Raw genomic sequence first — 19,759 nt, forward strand, 5'->3', positions numbered from 1 at the left:
GCACCCTAAGGGCCAGTCCCTCCCGCTGTAGGGAAGGGGGGAGTTGGGCCAGTCCAGCCCCACACCTGGGGCCAGAACTGCAGCAGCCCACCCCCGACTCTACCCCCACTTCCCCACCAGAGGCATTAGTGCGCACCTCTGCTCCACGCCCCACAAAGTGCCTGCTCAGTCAAGGACCCAGGCCCGACAGCACAGCTGACCCAGGGTCCCCAGCCATCTGCGTCTCCCCACGCCACCCCCAGGTTGGCATCTCAGCCTCACTGGCTCCTCAGCCATCCTCAGACAATGAGAAGCACCTGCTCCCCACTATAGGATGTGCCAGGGGATCCAGGGTTCCAGGAAAGGTTCTGCTGGGAGAAGACCACCCCCAGTCCCAGGGCAGCGGTGCACCCAGCCAGGTATCCTGCCATGCTTGGAGGACCCCATGCCCTGGAGCTTTGGGAGGAGGGGGTCACACAGCGAACCACCTTGGCAACAATCAAGTGCTGCAAGCTGACCCACCATGCCTCTCCTTCCTTCTCTGGACAGGTATTCCTGAGCCAGGCTCGAGGGCACAGCAGCTGCCCAAGCAAGGTGTATCCAGTGAAGCTGGTCTCTCAGCAGAGGGACACAGATCAGCTGGCCAGCCTGACCACTGGGCTGTTGAGTGGGGCTGGAGGAGGGTGGGAGATGAGCAGGGGAAACAAGAGTGTGCATAGGGCTGCCCCCCATGCTGAGCTCAATGAGGGGCCATAGCAAGTGTCCCGAAAGAGGGACCAATCTGACAGTGTGAGGAAGTGACTGAATTCAGTGGCGAGGTGAGGATCCCACTCCCATTGACCCAGCCCCAGCCCTGCCCAAGCTTGCAGCTGCAGATACACACAAAATAGGCACTTTATAAGCATCAGCTCCTTATATCTGCATCCCCATTCCGCAGACCAGAAAACTGAAGCCCAGGGGTGTCAGAGGGAGCAGGTGAGTTCCTGTAGATGAGGTTACATAGCTGAGGTCACAGCAGGTTCCTGGCTCAGCTGCTTCTGCAGAACGGGAGCCAAATGAAGTAGAGGACGTCTAGGCCCCATGTGGGGTCTACACCCGGTCAGATATCTGCCTGGTCCCAGTGGCCAAGTCCTTGCAGGTCTTCCCCTTCCTGTCGCAGGAGCCAGAGTTGGTCAGAAGTCACATGGTGAGGCCTCCAGCAAGAGACCATCGCACGCCCGGGGCTCCAACTTGCCTGACCACCAGAGGACAAGGACAACTGACACTTGACCAGGCTGGGACTTCCCGTCCACCTCGACTTCCTTCTGAAACTGTCTCATCCCCCTCCTTGGTCATGTGGCCATCTCTGCACCCTGCTAGCCTCACTCCTTTGGTTTTGATCCAGAGTCACTCTTCAGGGTGAGACTCACTACCCAGTCCTCTACAAGTCTACCGCTACCCTGGCGGAGCAGGTGGGCTGATGGCGCCACCTGCTGGCCATTCTGGGCTCTGACCCTCCTCCTAAAAAACTCAAGTCACAGTTGGGGCCCTCGGATCCCAACTAACCATCTCCATGGCACGTGAAGAGACCGGGGGTGGCCTGAACCCAGCTGGATCCCAGGCCCCACTTCCCTGAGAATGGTCACACAGTAACAGTTTCTGGCCTTGCCCTGCCCAGTGTGGCAGTGCTGGTGGGAAGACCTGGACATGCAGTGCGAGGCAGGAAGGTGGAACCAGCCAGTGGGGGAGGTGATCCAGCTTAGGCCCACCCCTCACAGTTCTGAAGGAACCAGATGGTAACCCTGAGGAAGGGGACAAAACCTCTTCAAATCAACCTTGGTGCTGGTGGACACTGTCTGTCTGTGCAAACCCACAGGCCAGGGCGTCTCTGGGGTCAGCGTGTCTCACGAGAGTTGGCCAGAAACTAGTGAGGCTTGTGTCTCCACCTGGCCTCTGCCTGAGGGTCCACCCCGGACTACAAACCAAAGCAGTGGGTGGCCTCTGTGACCAGGGTACACAGACAAGGGCACCACTCCAAGGGTCACTGGGGCTTCAGTAGCAGGAGGGACTGTGGGACCACCCAGGTCCTGTCTCTTCCCTCTAGGTGGGGCCTGCCTGCACCTGGTGGAGCCCGACAAGACCTGAGTCTGTCCCCAGGCTGGCTCCGTGCAGCTGAGCTGTGCTGTCTGGGCACATACCCATAGCAACATCCATGTGGGAGCAAAAGTAAGGCAGGAGCTGCAACCCGTCTCAGCCCACACCCTCCCAACCAAAGTCAGGGCCCTGGTGGTTCCCCCATCCCCTCAGGTCACCTGCCTCCTTTCTCTCCTACCCCTTAGGTCCGAAAGGACAAGGCCCTCTGGTCCTTGTGGGGCGCCCCTACACCCCCCTCCACTGAGGCATGAGGCACACATACAGACACTTTGATGCTGCAGTCCATGGGGACACAAAGAGTCGGACACAACCGAGTCATTGAACTGATGGCCTGCTCACTTCTCAAGTGACTCAGTGGTAAAGAACCCGCCTGCTAATGCAGGAGACACAGGAGACTCTGGTTTGATCCCTCGGTGGCGAAGATCCCCTGGAGGAGGAAATGGTAACCCACTCCAGCATTCTTGTCTGGAGTATTCCATGGACAGAGGAGCCTGGCGGGCGACAGTCCATGGGGTGGCAAAAAGAGTTGGACAGACAGCAAGCACACACACACACACAACCTGCTCCAGACCCAGAGCCCTTAAGGCACCCCAACTGCCTCCTCTCACTGCCCTCTCCCCAGGCCCCTCTCTGGGCCCTGAACTGCAGCTCAAGTCCAGCTGTGGCCTGTGCCTGGGCACCGGGATCTCCTAGCTCTGTCCCCTCTGGTGCGTGGCCTCCCAGTCTCCCCACCCGCCGCCCCTCACCCCCGCGGCCCTCTTTGGTCCCTGCTCTGAGAGCAGCTGAGAGGAGTCGGGGGTCTGCACGTGTGGGGCAGCCGCTAGTATAAACACCGTGGTTCAAGAATCCGCGCTCCCTGCCCTCTCCCGGGCCCCAGAGCACCTTCCCTGGGCCCACAGGCGCGTCGCGGGTATTAGAATACAGGGGCGCCAGCGCCCCTCAGAGAGAACTGCAGGGAGTGGGGGGAGACCACAGCCCACCTTACTTCCGGCCCCGGGGGCGACCAAGTGCCCCACCAAGAGGAGTCAGCACCTGCTGTGGCTCTGACGCTTCTCCCAGTTTATGGGGGCTGTCCCCGCGGTCACTTCCCACACTGTGCCGCTCACCAGTCCCCGGCTCACCCGCCCCCTCCAGCCCCGCGTGTGTACCCTGAGGCAGGTTCGCGCCGCCCTGACCACGCGGCTCAGTCAACCCCGCCCCGCCCCAGGCCCCGCCCTCGGTGACGCTCAAGGTCTGCGCCGCACGCCGAGCCCAGTTCTGTCATCTGGCGCCGCCGCGTGGGCGTGGCTATCTGGGTCCCTGCGTCGCCTCCCCGTCCCCTGGTCCCCAAGATCCCCGCGGCCCTGCAACCCTTGACCATGGCTTCCGCGGTCGCCAGCCCGCCGGAGGTGGTCCGCGCGGCGCAGAAGGACGACTACTACCGCGGCGGGCTGCGGAGCGCGGCGGGCGGCGCCCTACACAACCTGGCAGGTGAGGGCCGCTGCGGGGGCCGTGGGGGCGCGAGGCGGGGAGACGAGCCCCAGGCCCGCTGGTCAGCCCTCTGCAGGCTCGGCCTGACCCTGTGCGCCCCCCGAGACCTGAGCTGAAGGAAGGAGCAGGTGCTCTGGTCTTTGACCCCTGCTGCAGAGGGCGGCGTTGGAGGCCAGGCACCAGGCGCGGAAGAGTTCACGGCTCTGCTGACACGAGGCTACCGTGGAGCAGGGGCGTTGGAGTCCAGTGTAGGGGCAAGAGCGTGGGGTAGATTCCAGCCGACAGCGGGCTCCTTCGGAGCAGCTGAAGGGAAGCTGGACTGTACACTGGGGCCGGGTGGCCATGGGCCGGCCTTGAGCAAGAGAGTAACACGACAGGATCAAAACAAATGGCCCGTGTATTAATTTTGCTAACAGATTCACTTACTCCATGTCAGACACTGCTCTCCGTGCTTCAGAACATTAACTCGTTTTAACACATGCCTGCCTGGAGGACCTGCTGCTATTACCCTCCTCAGAGACAGAAAAATGGGGATCCCAGAGATATAACTCACCTGAGCTCACAGCCAGCAGTGTGGGAACTCGGGTTTGATGCTGGTCACTGTATTACACTGCCTGTCCTTTTGGTTCCCTGGGTTCCAGAGCAGATGCCTAGGTGGATCCTGGAGGGGGCATGGCTGCAGGTGGGTAGGTTCTCAGGACACTCAGGGCCCAGGTGAGGCAGGTGTCAATGGAAAGAGTGAACAGCGCGAGAGTCCAGGCAGCGAGCAGAGTGTAGGGGGCAAGTCAGGGGCTACAGGGCTGAGCCTGGGCAGCAGGAGCAAAGATCATTCTGATCCTCATGCCCCACAGCCCCTAGCCCCTCAGGAATAACACATAACAGTTCCTCCTCTTAGGTGCGAAGAAGTGGCTGGAGTGGAGGAGAGAGGTAGAGCTGGTGTCGGATCTCGCCTACTTCAGCCTCACCACACTAGCAGGTAGCGGCCACAGTGCGACCTCCCGAGGGGCCCCGAGGACAGGAGAGAGCTGCCTGCAAAGGGAGCTTTCTGGAGGTGCTTCACAGTGTCCCCCAACTGGCCCGCATGCAGCCTCTGGGAAGGAAGGGGCCCAAACCCCTCCCTAGGTGGGGGCCAGGCCCTGAGTCCAGGCCAGGCCTCTGGAAGCCCTGAGGTTCCCTGTCACGTCTGTCTGGGACTGTTTCTCCGCAGCTGAACCCGTGGCCCGAGAGGGGTCCCAGCACTGCGCCCTACCACAGGGCGTGGGCTGTGAGGATCATCCTTTGGAGGGGAGGTGGGGCCCCGGTAGAGGAGATCGCTGAGAGGCCCCTCTCCCTGCAGGCTACCAGACCCTTGGGGAGGAATACGTCAGCGTCGTGCAGGTGGGCCCGTCACAGCGCCACGTGCCCTCAAGGCTGCGACGCGGGATCCTGGTGGCGCTGCACACCGTCCTGCCCTACCTGCTGGATAAGGCCCTGCTCCACCTGGAGCACGAGCTGCAGGCCACCAGCGATGGCGCCTGGCCCTTGCGGGGCAGCCTGGCCCCCAGCAGCCAGTCAGGGGTGAGGCGCTGGGTGCACCGCTGCACGGCCGGCCTGACGGAACAGCAGCAGGGGGTGCTCCTGCGGGCCGTGTCAGCACTCAAGCAGGGCCTCGGGTGCCTCCAACGTCTCCACGTGGCCTGGTTCTACATCCATGGTGCCTTCTACCACCTGGCCAAGAGGTTCACAGGCATCACCTACGTAAGTAACAGGTCTGGCTGGTCTGCGGAGGCTGTTCTTCGGGGACTATGCCCGCAAGCAGTCACAGGGCCGGAGCTGAAATCCCCACTGGAAGCATGGGTCTTGTCGGGTCCTGTTTTACTAAAAGACCGGAGGAAGTCTGGTTTCCAAAAACCCTGAGGAGGGTGGGGTGAGTCTTTTTTCCACTGCCAGCACCTGTGGCCACCTTGCTGTATACCCGGGCTCCTGGGCCCTATGCCCACCCCATCCAGGCCGTCCTGACAGAGGGTCAGGTTTGGGGACATCCCCCGAGGGTGACCAGATAGCAACCACATGGACCCCGTTGCCACCAGCATCCCTGCTGGCCTCCCACCTGGGGAGGTTTGATGGTCTTCACCCACCACAGGGACTCCAACCCTGCTGGGTCTCAGCTGATGCCCTGGCTTCAAGGTTCATCCAGAAGGCCTCCCCTTGGGCCCCGCCTCCCGAGGGTCTCCAGGCTCTTCCCCACCACTGGCCTCCCCTGGCAGGGGTGTCCAGTGCCTCTGCGCCCTCCTCCCAGCTCCAGCGCTCACTGCCCTCACACTGCCCGCTGCGTCAGGTGTCTGTCGAGCTACTGCAGCCCACTCGGGGCCTCGGGGCAGCCACGGGGGCTCTTCCTCCACAGACACCAGGGCCCCACCTCTTGGGCTCTGGCTGGTCTGGCTACCCTGACAGTCCCTGCTCCCAGCTAGGGAAGCAGACAGCAGTGGAGGGCAAGTAGCTTTCCACTGGAGGATGTGGCTGGGAGTCCCAGCCTGCAGAGAGTCACCTGGTAAGCCCAGGGCCTTGATACAAGCAGGAGCTTGTTTCCAGATGGGGCTGAATAGCAGATCCGCCATGCAGGGCTCCCCTGCCGTCCGCAGGGCTCCCCCGCTCAGGCCTCTTTGCTGGTTCCTTTTCTGTGAGGCTTGGGTGCCTAGCAGTCCCCTTCCCACGATGCCTCGCTTGCAACCAGTAACCTGCAGGCTCCATCGCCACCCTCCTTGCTCAGTGCTGGGCCCACCAGGCACTCCTGCCCGCCCCCGCAGCCAGAGGGCAGGCTTGGCTTAATCCCACCCGAAGGCTGGGCCCTTGGGCTGCTCAATACCTCGTGCCCTCTGAACATTTGACTGTCCCCCGGGTCTCTGACAGCTCCGTGTCCACCGCCCGCTTGCCGAGGACCCTCGGGTTCGCGCCAGCTACCAGCTGCTGGGGCTGGTGTCCCTGCTGCACCTGGCGCTGGCCACGGGCCTGCAGCTCTACGGCTTCCAGCAGAGGCAGCGCGCCCGGAGGGAGTGGAGGCTGCAGCGCAGCCTGTCCCACCGCAGGTGCATGGGGCAGGGCGGCGGTGTGGGGCAGGGGCTGGCTCCCCAGGTGCCCGGCAGGACTCTGGCTGAGTTGTGTCCCATCCACCCACTCCCACCAGGAGCCATGCAGAGGAAAGAGCAGTTTCCAGAAACCCACTGTGCACGCTGTGCTTGGAGGAACGCAGGCATTCGACGGCCACACCCTGCGGCCACCTGTTCTGCTGGGAGTGTATAACCCACTGGAGCGACACCAAGGTGGGCGCCTGGAGCGTTCCTGTCCCCAAAACCACCTGTCATTTGGGGTAGGGGTGTACTTCTAGAAGCCTCCAGATAGGCTGGACCCAGGGCAATGTCTGGAGTCAGGGCGCTGCGCTGGTGGAAGCTGAAGCTCCGACCCAGAAAGGCAGGCCCTAGAGTCCTGGGGCCAGAGCTCAGCCTTGAGACCTTGGAGTGTGGGGTCCAGCAAGCCAGGGGGCCAGAGCAGGGGACTTGGCTTGTAGGCCTGTAATGGTTCCAGGCAGGGGCAGCCCCTGGGCCCCCGTGTACCTCCCCATCTCTTCCGGGGGCCTGAGGCCCAGCTTGCCTGGTTCCTCAGCCCACAGGGCCCCAGGGGCGGGGGTGCTGCAGCCTCCTCCCGGGGTCCAGGCCGCCCTGCAGAGGCCCCAGGAACACAGGCACTGCCTCCCACACAGCCCATGTGGGGCACGTGCCCTCACAGGAGGGACCCAGTCCCAAGGGGTGGGGACAGGACACTCAAGTTCACATCCCAGAACTCCTGGGAGGCTCTGGGTAGCCATGGTCCTTCAATGGCCAAGCACCCTCCCCATCCCACATCACCTGTGGCCTGACCATCCCCTCACTGGTCACTGTCCCTGCCATGCGCCCCGACCGCCTGCAGTGTCTCAAAAAATGCTCTAAGAGACATGGGTACATCCCTGTTTTATTGGAGATGCTGTGCTGGGTGCAGCCTGTGACTGTCCCCCCTCCTCCCCAGACGGAGTGTCCCCTCTGCAGGGAGAAGTTCCTCCCCCAGAAGCTGGTCTACCTGCGGCACTACCGCTGACCCCTTGCTGGAAGAGCAGTCTTGTCGACTTCTCCTGCACAGACATCAAGAAAGTCTCAAAACTTTTGTCATGTGTGATACCATGCCAGGTGTCAGGAGGATGGGCGCCGGACCTGGACTTGAACCTGGCTAATGCAGGCCTGCAGGGCAGGCTGGGTGGGGACCTGCTGGGTGGCCAGTCCACCCTCAGAATGCCCCTCCCTTCCCCAAACCAGTCACTCATAGGGCGGGGCCTGACTGACCTGGAGCCGAGCACCAGCAGTTTGCTTTCCCAGCATGATAATCCTGCAGCCCAGAAGGCCCACAGGCTTCACCCTTGTCACTGGAGCTGGCTTTGGAGGGCGGGAGCACAACTGTTCCCAGAAAGCCAGAAGCTGTCATCAACTGTAACACCTCTGGCACATGCCTTCTAGTGAATGGTCAAGTCTGCTTCCCATTCTAAAACACGGCAGTGTGTGTTCCGGCCTCACCACAAGAGGGGTCTCCTCCCACGTGGAGCACCTAGCGGGCCGGCCAGCTTGCCATCACCACTCACCACTGTGGCCAGCCTGCTTCCTGCCACCTTTGTTATCTTCAGGTTTTAGATCTGCTTAAATCCTGCAGACTGGATTTTGGCGTAGGCATCCTTACAGCACCAATTCCACAGAAGTGCTGGTGTGCTGACGCTGTGAGGGGTGCACACACCCATGTGGAAGGGCCTCTTCTCTACATGACTTGGTGGCCAAGGCCCTCCTCAAGAGGCGGAGGTCAGCCCCACAGACGGGCTGTGACCGCAGGCCCTGCTCCAGGCAGGTAGGAGCACAGGGGGAGGCTCCGTGGGTCCTAAACCCCATCCTCACACTGTCAACCAGTGGCTGCAAGTTCCCGTCAAGTCTCACATCAGTGCACTTACTGGGACAACAGTGTGAGCAAGTCGAGAGCACAAGCGCTGCAGCTGCCACAGCCTGGTAACAGGTACTGATCTGAACATCATTTACGTGTGAAGTTTAAAATTCGGGTCAGGTACACAAAGATCTTCATGTGGCCTCTTAAAAGCAAGAGCTGCTTAGTTCAGATTTGCAAAAACTGGCAAAAAAGAAGCCATGAGGGGAACACTTGAGGTCCGAAACCGAGATAGATGGAAATGGCGCTTGGAGCCAGGAGTCAGCGGCGTGGCAGTGTGACCACCTCCCAGGCGGCTGGGCGCCCCGTGGGCCCTCGTGGTGCAGGAGCTGTGGTGGGTTAGATAGAGACTACACGAGAGCGGGGACATTGTCTTTAATAAAGTTGGAATTAAAAAGTCACTTAGTAAAATGTTTACGAGTATTGGTTTTTATCACATCAAAAAAGCTGACATGCAGGTTAAAGTTGTTTCCCTGTAGAAAGTGAGAAGCCGTGTGTTAAAGCCCATGGCACTGGCCCTCCTGCCAGATGCCTCTGAAAGGGGCTGCTGCCGAGAACACACTTGAAACAACTCCTGACGTATCAAAGAAAGGTGTCAAAATAATCTCAAAACAATTAAAATATATATTTGTAATTCCAGGCCCTCAAAAGCAATCATGGTGGTTAAGAACAAAGTTTTGAGTCATCATGGTAGAGGCCAACTCGACACATCTCCCGTGAGATGAACTGGGAAACTGGCATTGGAACCCGCAGCTAAGGGAGCGGCTGCTCCGGTGGGCGCGCATCCTCCACGCGGGTGGCAGGCGTCCTCAGAGGCAGCAGCCGGGCGTCCTAGATCCCTCTGTGGGCTTGACCCCACCGCCAGCCGGCCGGCCGGCCACCCACCCTCCCCAGACTGCCCGGCTGTCCCCCAGCCTGCGTTCCACTACAAGTCCGGCGTCTGCACACCTGACCAGCTGGAAAATAAATCAATGCGATTCAGTTTAAATGCCAGTTTCTTCAAAAACCTGATACTTCAGTTACAAATAATCGAAGCTTCTTTTTAGAAAGAAAATAACTCCCTTGTACTCAACTACTGTATGTGAGAAGAGAAGGCGCCGTGAGGCGGCAGGTGGCCGTCTAGCTGGCGAATGTCTTGCCCGCGTCCTCTTTGCCCTTGTATGTTCTCTTGCCGTGCGTGAATGGGATGTACCGGTACTTGATCATGTGCTGGGAGACAGACAGACAGAAGCATCTCAGCATGGCCTCCCCATGGCCCAACTCCCCTCCAGCTCTGAGCCCGTCTTTGCTGCGTGCAGGCGGGAAGCCAGGGCTCCTCAGACACCCCTGTCCCCCTACCGCCTGGCTGAGCTAGCTGAGCTGCTGGAAACCCCAGGGGTAGGGGACAGGTTTCGTGACCCCCACCCTGTGTGCAGAACAAACTAGAACTACTAAGCTGGAGACCTGGGATTGGGGGAGAAGAGGACAAAGCGGAGCCGCCCTGTCACCAAGTATGGCTTAGGGTGATGGTGGCATCACATGACGCATCCTGGGCCCTGACTGTCCCCTGGATGATGTGCCAGACCTGAGGGTGTGACCTGAGGCTGTGCTGAGGACCTGGCCCTGTACACGGACCAGACACAGCAGCTGTGGCTCATGCCAGTGGCAAGCGCACACACCCACCAGACTGCACAGCCCCGGTGTCTCGGACCGAAGCCTGGCTCAGAGCTCCTGATACCAGGCATGCTGTCTCACGGCACAGCAGCACCTGAGCTTTACCTTTATCTGCCTCTTCATGGTGATACAGAACAGCATGATGAAGTACATCACCAGGATGGGCCAAAACACTGGGACGTTGAAGGCCTCAAAGAAGGTGCACACCATGGCCACCAAGATGCCCTTGGTTGCCGCGTGCCTGCGGAAGGAGAGGTCAGTGGTCAGTACAGGAGGCAACCCCCGGGGGGTGGGGTCTCCTCCAGAAGTGGGGTGGGAGCTACGTGTGGCATGTGTCACGTACTACATGTGACACAGACACAAAGCGTAAAATGAGCAGTGGGGGTGCTGGTGCTGCTCAGGCTGGTGGCTGGACAGGGATGCCATGTGCTGCAGGGTCATGTCTAGAAACTCAGTCCCAAGCCTCCAGCCCAAGTCCCACATGCCTGGCAGGCTGTCCCCCAGTGGCCAAGCAGCAACCCGTCAAACAGGTGCAACTAGACCTCAGGGCCACCCGCCCTCCAGCTCAGGGCCAAGCACTCCAGGGTCACAGCCCTACTTCAAGAGCACCTGGCTCTCCCTTTCTAGCGCGCAAAGGCTACCCCAGAGCGCAGACAGGACCTGGCCTCGCCTGATTCCCACCCCTCCCCTAGCAGCCCTGGGCCCAGCACTTCACACCCAACTGGGGCTGCACCCGCACCAGGAGGGCAGGGTGAAGACGCCAAAGACACAGGACAGGACGGACACACTCACAGACCCTCCCACTTCCCCAGCCAGCGGGGTCATCTCCACCCCCTCTCACACTCATCATTACATCACACACATGGGACCACCTCCAGGAGGCCTACAGACAAGTCAACCCCTCTTCACACCAACACCTGCCCTGTGCTCAGGTCATCCAAGAACCAAGCTGGGAGGGAGCTAGTCCCCTCAGTGCAGAGCAGCGTACCCCCAGAGGCTGAGTCAGTCACCTACCCAGGACCCTCCACCCTGAAGCAGCCCCCTTTTTGTGGCTTCAAGGTACAATGATGTTACTTTGCAACCCAGAGCAGGGTGGGCCCTGGAGGCCCCTAGGACCCTCCATGCCCAGCAGGCATATCTCACATTCTGGGTGAGACAACGTCCAAGACAGGGAAACACACTAGAGCTGGCGTTTCTCTGAGGAGTCTAGGCTGCCAGCTCACCAGAACCAAAACACCTGCCCAGCTCAGAGCCACATGTGGAAACAAGCACGGGGAGGGAGGAGCATGGGGGGAGGAGCACAGGACGGGGGGAGCACAGAGAAGAGCACGTGAGAAGGACCGTGTGGAAGAAAAAGGGGGAACACACGGGGAGGAGCACGGGTGGTGGTACAAGGGTGGGGCGAGATGGAACACGGGGGCAGGACCACGGGGGATGAGGGACTCACCAGAACTTAAACTCTGGGAGCCTCCTGATGAAGGGTCGGAACTCCTCATTCTGTTTGGTGGGTAATGAGGGGCCGTCGTCTGAAAGGTCAGAGTCAGCAGGGTGAGGCAGGCAGTCCCATCCTTCCTACAGCTCTAAGCTCCCTAGGGCTTTGAACCAACAGCCCTGACACGTGAAACCCAGACTTTAACAAATTACAAAACGGGGATTTCGGCTGATTTAGAAACATTCACAGCTTTAGATTTGTATGAGAATTTCTTGTTAAGACTACTTCAAGAGATCGTGTAAAAAATTGACCCCATGCCAATTTTCAGGAACCCATCAACCGGACGACATGAGACCTGAAGGGAAGGGGAGAGATGAGCACACACAGCCACGAGCAGGCAGAGGCGGGAGCCGTGTTGGCTCGAGAGGGTGCTGGGCTCGGGACAGCTGCCCTCCGCCACAAGCCAGGAATCCCACCCCACCCCACCCAGGAAGGTGCCCTCCCCAGTGACACATGGAGAAACTGAGGCCTACAGACATGCCTCTTGCTTTCTAATTCCCCAAATGGCAACAGTAAATGAAATGGTTGTTTCCTTTGATATTTCCATCAGGTACTCCACAGAGAAAACACACTGTTCTAGTCACGACCTGCAGTCTGGACAGTGTCTCTGCCACAACGAGCAGGATCCCATGGGCTCCGCAGGAGCTGCAGCGGGTGTTACCAACATGGCAGCGTTGGCCCAAATGAAGGCCTCAGCATCTGGTCATGCACCGCCTCATCCCCAGCTGGCTGGCAGGCATGCACTGAGGCCTCCATCTGGCCCAGGTATGCCAGGAGCAGCCAGAACCAAGAACTCTTCAACCCACTGTCCTGGGACATCGGGGCCAGTGGCCTCAGTGAGCCACGCCAACCAGTATGGATGCCTGCTTTTGCGAGAGGGGACCTTGGCGAGGCCAGCTGCCCAGGAGGCAGGCCCCGGCTCACCCCCACCCTACCCCTCCATCCCACCCCTGAACAGGCTCCAGAGCCCCAAGGCTCAGTTTCCTCATCTGCCAAACACAGAAAGGAAGAAGCGCCCACCTCCTGTGACTGTGACAGGGTTTATCAAGTCCTTCTACAAACAAACTTGCCAGGATCACAGAAGTTCCAAGTACATTTTAAACACCTAAAGAACAGTCTCCAAAGTTGAGATTTCAAATGTTTCTGGAGAAAAAAGTTCTGTGAAGCACATAAAATCACAACTCTCTCCAAAGAGCAAAGGAGGCACACTTCACTGTACCTGAATCTTCCATTAACGAAGGGTCCACTTTTGGAGAAAGGAAAGCTATGAACAGATTCAGGTGGTAGATTCCCAAGGCATAGGTCACGATGTACCAACCCTAGAAGAGAAGAGACATGGTTAGTAAGGCCACCCCGAACCCAGTCCTCGTCTGGACTGAACCCACGTGGACACAAGCTCAGAACAAGTGACAGAAGAGCAGTGAGCGACCACAGTGACAGTGAGTCTCAGGCTGCATTGTGGGTCTTGAGCATGGACAAGCCAGCGTCCGGTTAAATGCACCCAAAACCTGAAGCCACCAGAGCCCCAGAAGATAGCAGAAACAGGGTGCTTCACAAAGCCACACACCCAGGCTGCACACCCAGGTCACAGGTCTGTCCTCGCCAGCAGCCCCCAACCTGGACACGGGCCCCGAACCAGCCCAAGACCTGAGAGTTCAGCTCCCTGCAGCAGGTGGCTGGCACCACACACACCGTGCGAGGACTGCTCACAATCTCTGCCCAGAAGAAATCCAAAACCAGAAAATCAGGAAACCAACGAGTCAGAGTATTACGGAGAAAAACCTTCCTCAGGAGACACAGAGGAGGGCGTACGTCTGCCACTGGGCTTCTTGGTCGCATGGCACACGGCATCTTAGTTCCCCGACCAAGGATCGAACCTGGGCCCCACACTGGAGGTCCTAACCACTGGACTGCCAGGGAAGTCCTCAGCTCATTCTTAAAGGAGTGAGTTTATCCAATGAGAACCAGAACTGCGCTGCATGACCAATTCTAAAAGCCCAAACGTTTTCACACAAACCAGTTGAGATCTGTCATGCTGGCATTTGATGTCCTGATACCTTAAAAAATGTTCAAGTGAGACAACAAAATCCTAGATGTGAAAAATTAACATCTGAGTGTTTACCCAGCTCCTGGTGGCAGGGCTGAGGCTGGAGGGATGTCAAATCAGGCATGGACTTGGTGAGTCTAACCTGGGAAACTAGCCTGTACGAAACACACCCCCATCCTGCCCTAATCCCCCAATTCAAGGTTTCGAGGTCACTCTTTCCATGAAGACTGGACCAAGGTCCAATTTCTTAAGAACACCTAAACCCGAGCACAGCAAACAACGTTAACTGTAGACTGCCAACACAAACCGTGCCTGCTGCAGAGCTGCTCCAGGCCTGCCACCTCTGCACTGAGCAGGGTTAGGCTTCCTCCCGGAAACACAGGCACAAGCACCACCACCAAGGATGAGTCTCTACACTCGGCTGAGGGGAGAGTTTCCCCCAGGGCTGGACGCAGGGCAGTGTCCAATGGGTGAAGTACCTGTCCTCACACCCACCCTTCTTAACCTGGGAGACACCCAGGAAGATGGGTCTGCTCTCATGGAGGAAACAGCTATCCTGCCCAGGGAAAAAAGCCCCAGACGAGGCCTAAGCCTCCCTGCTCTCAGGGTCCACAGGGACTGCCACCTGGGAGCCAGGCAGTCAGCAGGGTTCAGGGAGGACGCCCGGCCCCTGGGAGAGCCCTCAGTCATCTCACCTGGTCCTCCTCAGATGCCAACCTGTCTCATGCACCCAGGGAATGAGGTAGCCAGTCCAGAAGATGAGTTTGTCCCCAGCCCCCAGGAGGCCCAGCCAAGGGGCACCAGGAGGTCCCCTGAGCAGACCAGGACACTTCTACCCCAGAGACAGAAGGAGAAACAACCCTCCCACCTGCACAGCAGGCCAGGTCCCGCCCCACCGACCTGCAGCAGGTAAACGCGGATCATGTAGATGAAGCTCAGGCCCAGCGTCACCACCCATCTCACGGCCGTGTGCGGCGTAGACTTGTCCAGCCAGGACTGGTAGATCTAGGAGGGACACAGACTGTGTTATGGCCGCCCTGGGGTTCCCGCTGCACAGCACACCTGCTGCTGACCTTCGCGCCGAGCGGTGACTACAATTAATCCAAAAGTTACTTGCGACAGTTCTGGAGACGCACTTGTTCTTTAACCAAAGACATTACAGATCTCTCTCACAGCCGATGGCCCCACAGCATCGGCCCGAGGGGCCATCGTGGGGAGACAGAGAGGACAGCAGAGACAGAGGAATGTTACCACTCTGCACCTGGGGCTCAGGGGCAGGTCCTGTCCCGTAGCCACTTACCCTGGAGCTGGTCCCGCCCACCCAGCAGTTGGGGGGCAGGGGGCGAGGAATGGACACAGCTGCAGAGCAAATGGCCAAATTCCTAGATTCACACATGTCTACGTACGTGTGTACATCTGTGTAAGTATTTAACTAATATACACGTCTGTATTCTCATTTTGATTTGAAATTAATTCCGACTTTTAAGTTCTAATTATGAAAAATTTTAGTCATTCATAAGAGAGAATGTGAGCCCACAGAGGCCCATGACCTGGCTTCAATAATTATCAAGTTTTCCAGATGCTATTTTTTTTTCTTTTAAAAGTTAACACAGTTTTAGTTCTGAGCCCTATGTCAGTCTGTACGATTCTCTACCAAGTCAGACTTCTTCCTCCAAGACAGACGCTCATAGGCCTTGCTGTGGCATGAGGGGTGGTCCTGCCATGGAGCGCAGACCTGGGGGCAGGGGGTTGAGAAGACATGGACAAGGGTAGATGTGGGTGGCTAAGCAAGGGGACAGTGAGGGCAGAGGCAGGGCAACCGTGTCTGCTAAGAATCAAGGTTTTTCACATTTTAAAAGTTGTTGAAAAAACGCAGAAGACAAGTATGTGGCCTGAACCACAGGAGACCCAACGTCCTCACAGTAAGATGCTTCTTACTTCAAGACAAGATGCTTCTGAGTGTGAGTGTGAGACTGAGGGAGTTGCCCCCCCGCCCCACGGGGGCTACCAGGACACTTACACTCCATGGGGAAATGCCCCAGGGTCAAGTCTCATTTAAATGTGTATGCTGCTGCTAAGTCGCTTCAGTCCTGTCCGACTCTGTGAGACCCCATAGATGGCAGCCCACCAGGCTCCGCCGTCCCTGGGATTCTCCAGGCAAGAACACTGGAGTGGGTTGCCATCTCCTTCTCCAGTGCATGAACGTGAAAAGTGAAAGTGAGGTCGTTTAGTCGTGTCCGACTCCTAGCGACCCCATGGACTGCAGCCTACCAGGCTCCTCTGTCCATGGGATTTTCCAGGCAAGAGTACTGGAGTGGGGTGCCACTGCCTTCTCCTTAAATGTGTATACAGCTCTGCAACCCCAAACCAACCTGTCCAAGTCGTGTGAAAAATCTGTAGACCACAGACGGCTTCCCATGGACAGAATCTCCCACACTGTCACCTTCAGACATTCTGTAAGCCAAGAAAAACACAAAACACTTTTATACTAAATAAACAGCATTCAAGTACCTAATCACTGCCCTATTTCCATCAACACCACTGAGCAGGTTTTTCCAGTATTCACTATTTCACACACACGGAGGCTTCCGGCCTGTGTCTTTACCACACGAGTCATCCAGGAAAGAGAAAGAAGCCAGCGACATGCTCTGGTGGAGAGCCAGGAGGCCATGTGACATGCAAAGCAGCACTGGTGGACTTTCATTTCCGCTCCTGTCACCTGCTCACACTCCTCCCACCAGTCCCAGGGCTGCCCCGCTGGCTGCAAAGTCCTGTGGACACATTCCCTGGGGCCAGTCTGCAGCACAGGTGGCTACGCCCACCTCCCCAGGGCTCTCCAGACTCGCCCACTGCCAGCATCTCCTCCTGCCGCTCCACAGGCTCCCAAGTGGCCCCTCTTCTCTAGGCCCCACCTGGTCTCTGTCCAGGCTGCTCCCCACGGTGCCAGGCCCTGTCCAGACCAGGTCCCCACTCCATGGCCAGGATTCCCAGTAGCCGTCTGTCTGCGTCCCAGTTCCTTATCTGTGTATGGAGGTAACCCTATCTGCTCCTGACTACTTCATGTGACCGTGCGACTCCATGAGGACTCAGCACATGAGAGCCCAAATCGCCAAGAGAAGGGTGGGCACCATCACCCCTATGCCACAGCAGCACATCAGCCTCAGAGAGTCCAGGCCACTTGCTCAAAGTCAAGAGCAGCTCTGGCCTTGGCTCCTACAGCCCAGCATGGCCCCCACCTGAACCGCAGAACAAAAAGGAAGCAGAGGGCAGAAGGCCATGCCAGTCCAAAGCTGGTGAAGATGCTAGGGACAAGCTCTCACTGCCCCCGTACCACGGGTGGCTTCCTCCCCACCTGTGGCACCATGGCAGGGCTGGGAACCAGAAGTGGACTCCAACATGGAGTCCACCGCCCCTGAGTGGTATGGTCATGCAGCCACCGTTCCTCATCTGGAAGGTGGCACAGCAGCCCTTCCCATTTGGGCAGACACCTGAGGCGTCCAACAGTCTGAGCCGCCCCCTTGTTTGGCCTCTTCACGTCCAGGCTGGAGCCTGGATCTGCACATCCTCCCTGAATGCACCCGCTAGTTAGCAGGCTCACAACATGATCCTAGATCCCAGATGGAACACAGTACCAATTGCAGTGGGTCCTTGAACAAACGCAGGGGCGTCAGCCCCAGCAGTCAACGATCCAAGTATAACTTTAGAGTCAGTCTCTGGACCTGCAGTTCAACCAATCACAGATTGTGCAGTACTGCGGTACTGTTCTCATGAAAAAAATCCACATGAGAGTGGACCCGTGCAGTACAAACCCATGCTGTTCAAGGGTCAACAGTACAACTTTGATATGCAGATAATCTGAGCAGTCCCACAAGCACCAGCACATCTGTGCTAGAACATCTACTCTGATTCCGTAACACCATTTCCTGGAACCCAGCAGTGGAGGGGTAGAGTGCCAAGGAGACCCAGAAATGCCCTTTGCTTTCCTGGGAGCCACGGTGAACTGTAGCTCCTAGCCCTGTCTTTTGGGGAAGTTTGCCTTTATATACAACTGGGGAAAATTTCCTATTCTCAAAAGGGCTAAATTAGAGAAGGCCAGCCACGCTATTTAGACCAAAGTCAGGCCAGAAGAAAGCTGTATCAGTAACATCATTTATCCTACGATTCCATACAAATTTTTCCCTATTTTACTTTTTTATGACTAAAGTGTCTACCATTTAAATGCCTTTACTTGAATTGAGGTATTAAAATTAACATTAGAAAAACACCTGCTATTCCTCTAAAGCAGGCCCTACACAGAGACAACCGCTTCTAAGTCTCGTTCTCTTAACTGAATGTGTGCAAGATCTTCCCACGACATGTTGACCAACTTCAGGTCACCTGACATAAGACATATACATTAACATAACTCCACGCCTTGGCTGAACTCCCATCAACATTAAGAAGGTGAACTTTGGATCAAATGGCCTGTCTATGGCGTGACTCGCAGGCCACTGTGGCCCTCCCCACTCCAGTCTGTGAAACAGGGCCACAGCATCTCAGCACCACCCCCCAGGCCTTTGGTGGGGAGTCAGCAGCCAGCCTTGTTAGAACCAGTGTGGGGCCCGGTTCTAACCAGAGGCACCCCCAGGAGGAAGGCAGTAAGCTGGCCTTGTTCAGACTTGTTTCCAATCAGGGTGGCCGTCACACAGCTGGGGTGTCTGCAGTCCTCTGCAGTTCCAAGGCCACCTCCTCAAAGAGGCCCTCCATGACTGTCCAACTGGCGCCTGTCCCTCAGATCACACCATCCTGTTCTATTTTGTGGGACAATCACTTCTGACTGCTTTCTGCCTCATTTCTCTATTTCCTCCTTCTAGAATGCAAGCTCCTGGAAGGGGAGCCTTGTCCCTCCACTGCCGGCTCCGTTATCCATGAGGCCATGCACAGAGCTAGCAGTGGGTTAAGTTCTCCATCGGATGTCACTGCCTCAGGCTCAGCCACAAAGGAAACAAAGAAAAAAACAAGATCAAACTGTTCCAGACAAAGACCGGGAGTATCACTTATGCAGGTTTGTGTGCAGAGTACCAGAGTCATACTGCACCTGTCTGTGGAGCTGTCCCCACGCAGACGCATCCCACACAGAGGACAGTCCTGCCTGGCACCGTTTGGTTCCCTCTATGTCTCCCCTCATCCCCTGCCCCCTTTCTCCCGGGTCCCGAGCCTGGTAATTTCCCACACTTTCATCCTCCGATGTTGTTCTCTTCGCTGAAAAGCCCTTCCAGACCTCACCCACCCGAGTGCTCGGCCAGGGCTCACGGCCGGCTCCTTTCCCTGGGCACGACCACCTTCCCGTCTCCACCACACCTGCATCACCAAGACCTGGGGGCCCTATATTCACCTACGAGGAGAGCTCCACCTTACACATCTCCGGGAATGAGACCAATCCGACCGAGTAGCAGGCGCCCAGGGACGCTCCCAGGCCTATGGGCCTGGGGCAGGTTTCCGGAGGCAGCTGTGGGACAGCACGCGGGGCGCCGTCGGGCGGCTCAGCCCGATCGCTCGGGATCTTCGGTGTGCAGAAGGGCCAGAACTCGACCCCGAGCGACCCAAGTCCACCGCAGCGCTTCCTACTCAAGTCCCGCAGGCCGCCCTGGATCGGCGAGGACACCGAGGTCCCACGGCCCCGGGCAGGCAGCCGACCCCTCCCAGGACGCGCTGCCAGGGAACTGGAGCCGGTCACCGCGGCGACCCCGGGGGTCCGGCCCTGCCCCAGTCTCACGCGCGCCCCTCAGGACCACGGCACCCGCCCGACCCCAGCCCCGCCCCGCCCGCCAGCACCTCGCGGTCCACTGCGGCCGAACGCGGTCTCCCGAGGGCCGCGGGAAGGAGGACGCGGGTGGCTGCCGCGCCGGCGTTTCGCTCGGTCCGCGAAGGGGCAACCGAGCACTTCCGCTCAGTCCTGCGCGGCACCGCCTCCCGGGCTTCCAAGATGGCCGCCGGGGCGGGGCCGTGAGCCTCCA

At 58.3% G+C, this 19,759-nt stretch overlaps 2 protein-coding genes and 1 long non-coding RNA gene across 5 annotated transcripts; 1 reads left to right on the forward strand and 2 right to left on the reverse strand.

Moving 5' to 3' along the window:
• Nucleotides 1–887: 887 nt before the first annotated feature.
• LOC129654018 (uncharacterized) lies at nt 888–3,316 on the reverse strand. The gene is made up of 3 exons (XR_008715345.1): nt 3,261–3,316; nt 2,375–2,539; nt 888–1,129 (listed from the first exon to the last, which is right to left on the reverse strand). It is a non-coding gene; the product is annotated as an uncharacterized LOC129654018 (long non-coding RNA).
• Nucleotides 3,317–3,347: 31 nt separating this feature from the next.
• PEX10 (peroxisomal biogenesis factor 10) lies at nt 3,348–8,968 on the forward strand. 2 transcript variants are annotated; one of them, XM_055582483.1, is made up of 6 exons: nt 3,348–3,582; nt 4,478–4,558; nt 4,919–5,319; nt 6,472–6,647; nt 6,746–6,881; nt 7,621–7,820. In XM_055582483.1, the coding sequence occupies exons 1-6, from the start codon at nt 3,471–3,473 to the stop codon at nt 7,687–7,689; spliced, it is 975 nt and encodes a 324-aa protein (XP_055438458.1). In that variant the 5' UTR covers nt 3,348–3,470; the 3' UTR covers nt 7,690–7,820. The 2 variants fall into 2 exon arrangements, with proteins under 2 accessions (XP_055438458.1, XP_055438457.1); XM_055582482.1 differs by lacking the exon at nt 6,472–6,647 and having other exon boundaries at nt 7,621–8,968.
• RER1 (retention in endoplasmic reticulum sorting receptor 1) lies at nt 8,932–19,752 on the reverse strand. 2 transcript variants are annotated; one of them, XM_055582485.1, is made up of 8 exons: nt 19,578–19,752; nt 16,136–16,217; nt 14,664–14,768; nt 12,936–13,035; nt 11,672–11,750; nt 10,330–10,465; nt 9,645–9,780; nt 8,932–9,527 (listed from the first exon to the last, which is right to left on the reverse strand). In XM_055582485.1, exons 2-7 carry the CDS (start codon nt 16,214–16,216, stop codon nt 9,691–9,693), a joined length of 591 nt encoding a protein of 196 aa, XP_055438460.1. In that variant the 5' UTR covers nt 16,217; nt 19,578–19,752; the 3' UTR covers nt 8,932–9,527; nt 9,645–9,690. The 2 variants fall into 2 exon arrangements, with proteins under 2 accessions (XP_055438460.1, XP_055438462.1); XM_055582487.1 differs by lacking the exon at nt 19,578–19,752 and adding an exon at nt 19,138–19,501 and having other exon boundaries at nt 8,932–9,780.
• Nucleotides 19,753–19,759: the final 7 nt, after the last annotated feature.

This window comes from Bubalus kerabau, chromosome 5 (assembly GCF_029407905.1).
Source record: "Bubalus kerabau isolate K-KA32 ecotype Philippines breed swamp buffalo chromosome 5, PCC_UOA_SB_1v2, whole genome shotgun sequence".
Lineage (NCBI taxonomy): Eukaryota > Metazoa > Chordata > Mammalia > Artiodactyla > Bovidae > Bubalus > Bubalus kerabau.

Bases quoted from the DNA above. Each gene is read 5' to 3' on its own strand.
- RER1 (XM_055582485.1), bottom strand. From the start codon at position 16,216: ATGTCTGAAGGTGACAGTGTGGGAGATTCTGTCCATGGGAAGCCGTCT. The intron at 14,769-16,135 runs GTTGGTTTGGGG...TGTCCCTCCTAG, and splicing joins TTTTCACACGACTTGGACAG to ATCTACCAGTCCTGGCTGGA. The intron at 9,781-10,329 runs GTAAAGCTCAGG...TCTGTCTCCCAG, and splicing joins CCATGAAGAGGCAGATAAAG to CACATGATCAAGTACCGGTA.
- PEX10 (XM_055582482.1), top strand. From the start codon at position 3,471: ATGGCTTCCGCGGTCGCCAGCCCGCCGGAGGTGGTCCGCGCGGCGCAG. The intron at 3,583-4,477 runs GTGAGGGCCGCT...TCCTCCTCTTAG, and splicing joins CGCCCTACACAACCTGGCAG to GTGCGAAGAAGTGGCTGGAG. The intron at 4,559-4,918 runs GTAGCGGCCACA...CTCTCCCTGCAG, and splicing joins CAGCCTCACCACACTAGCAG to GCTACCAGACCCTTGGGGAG.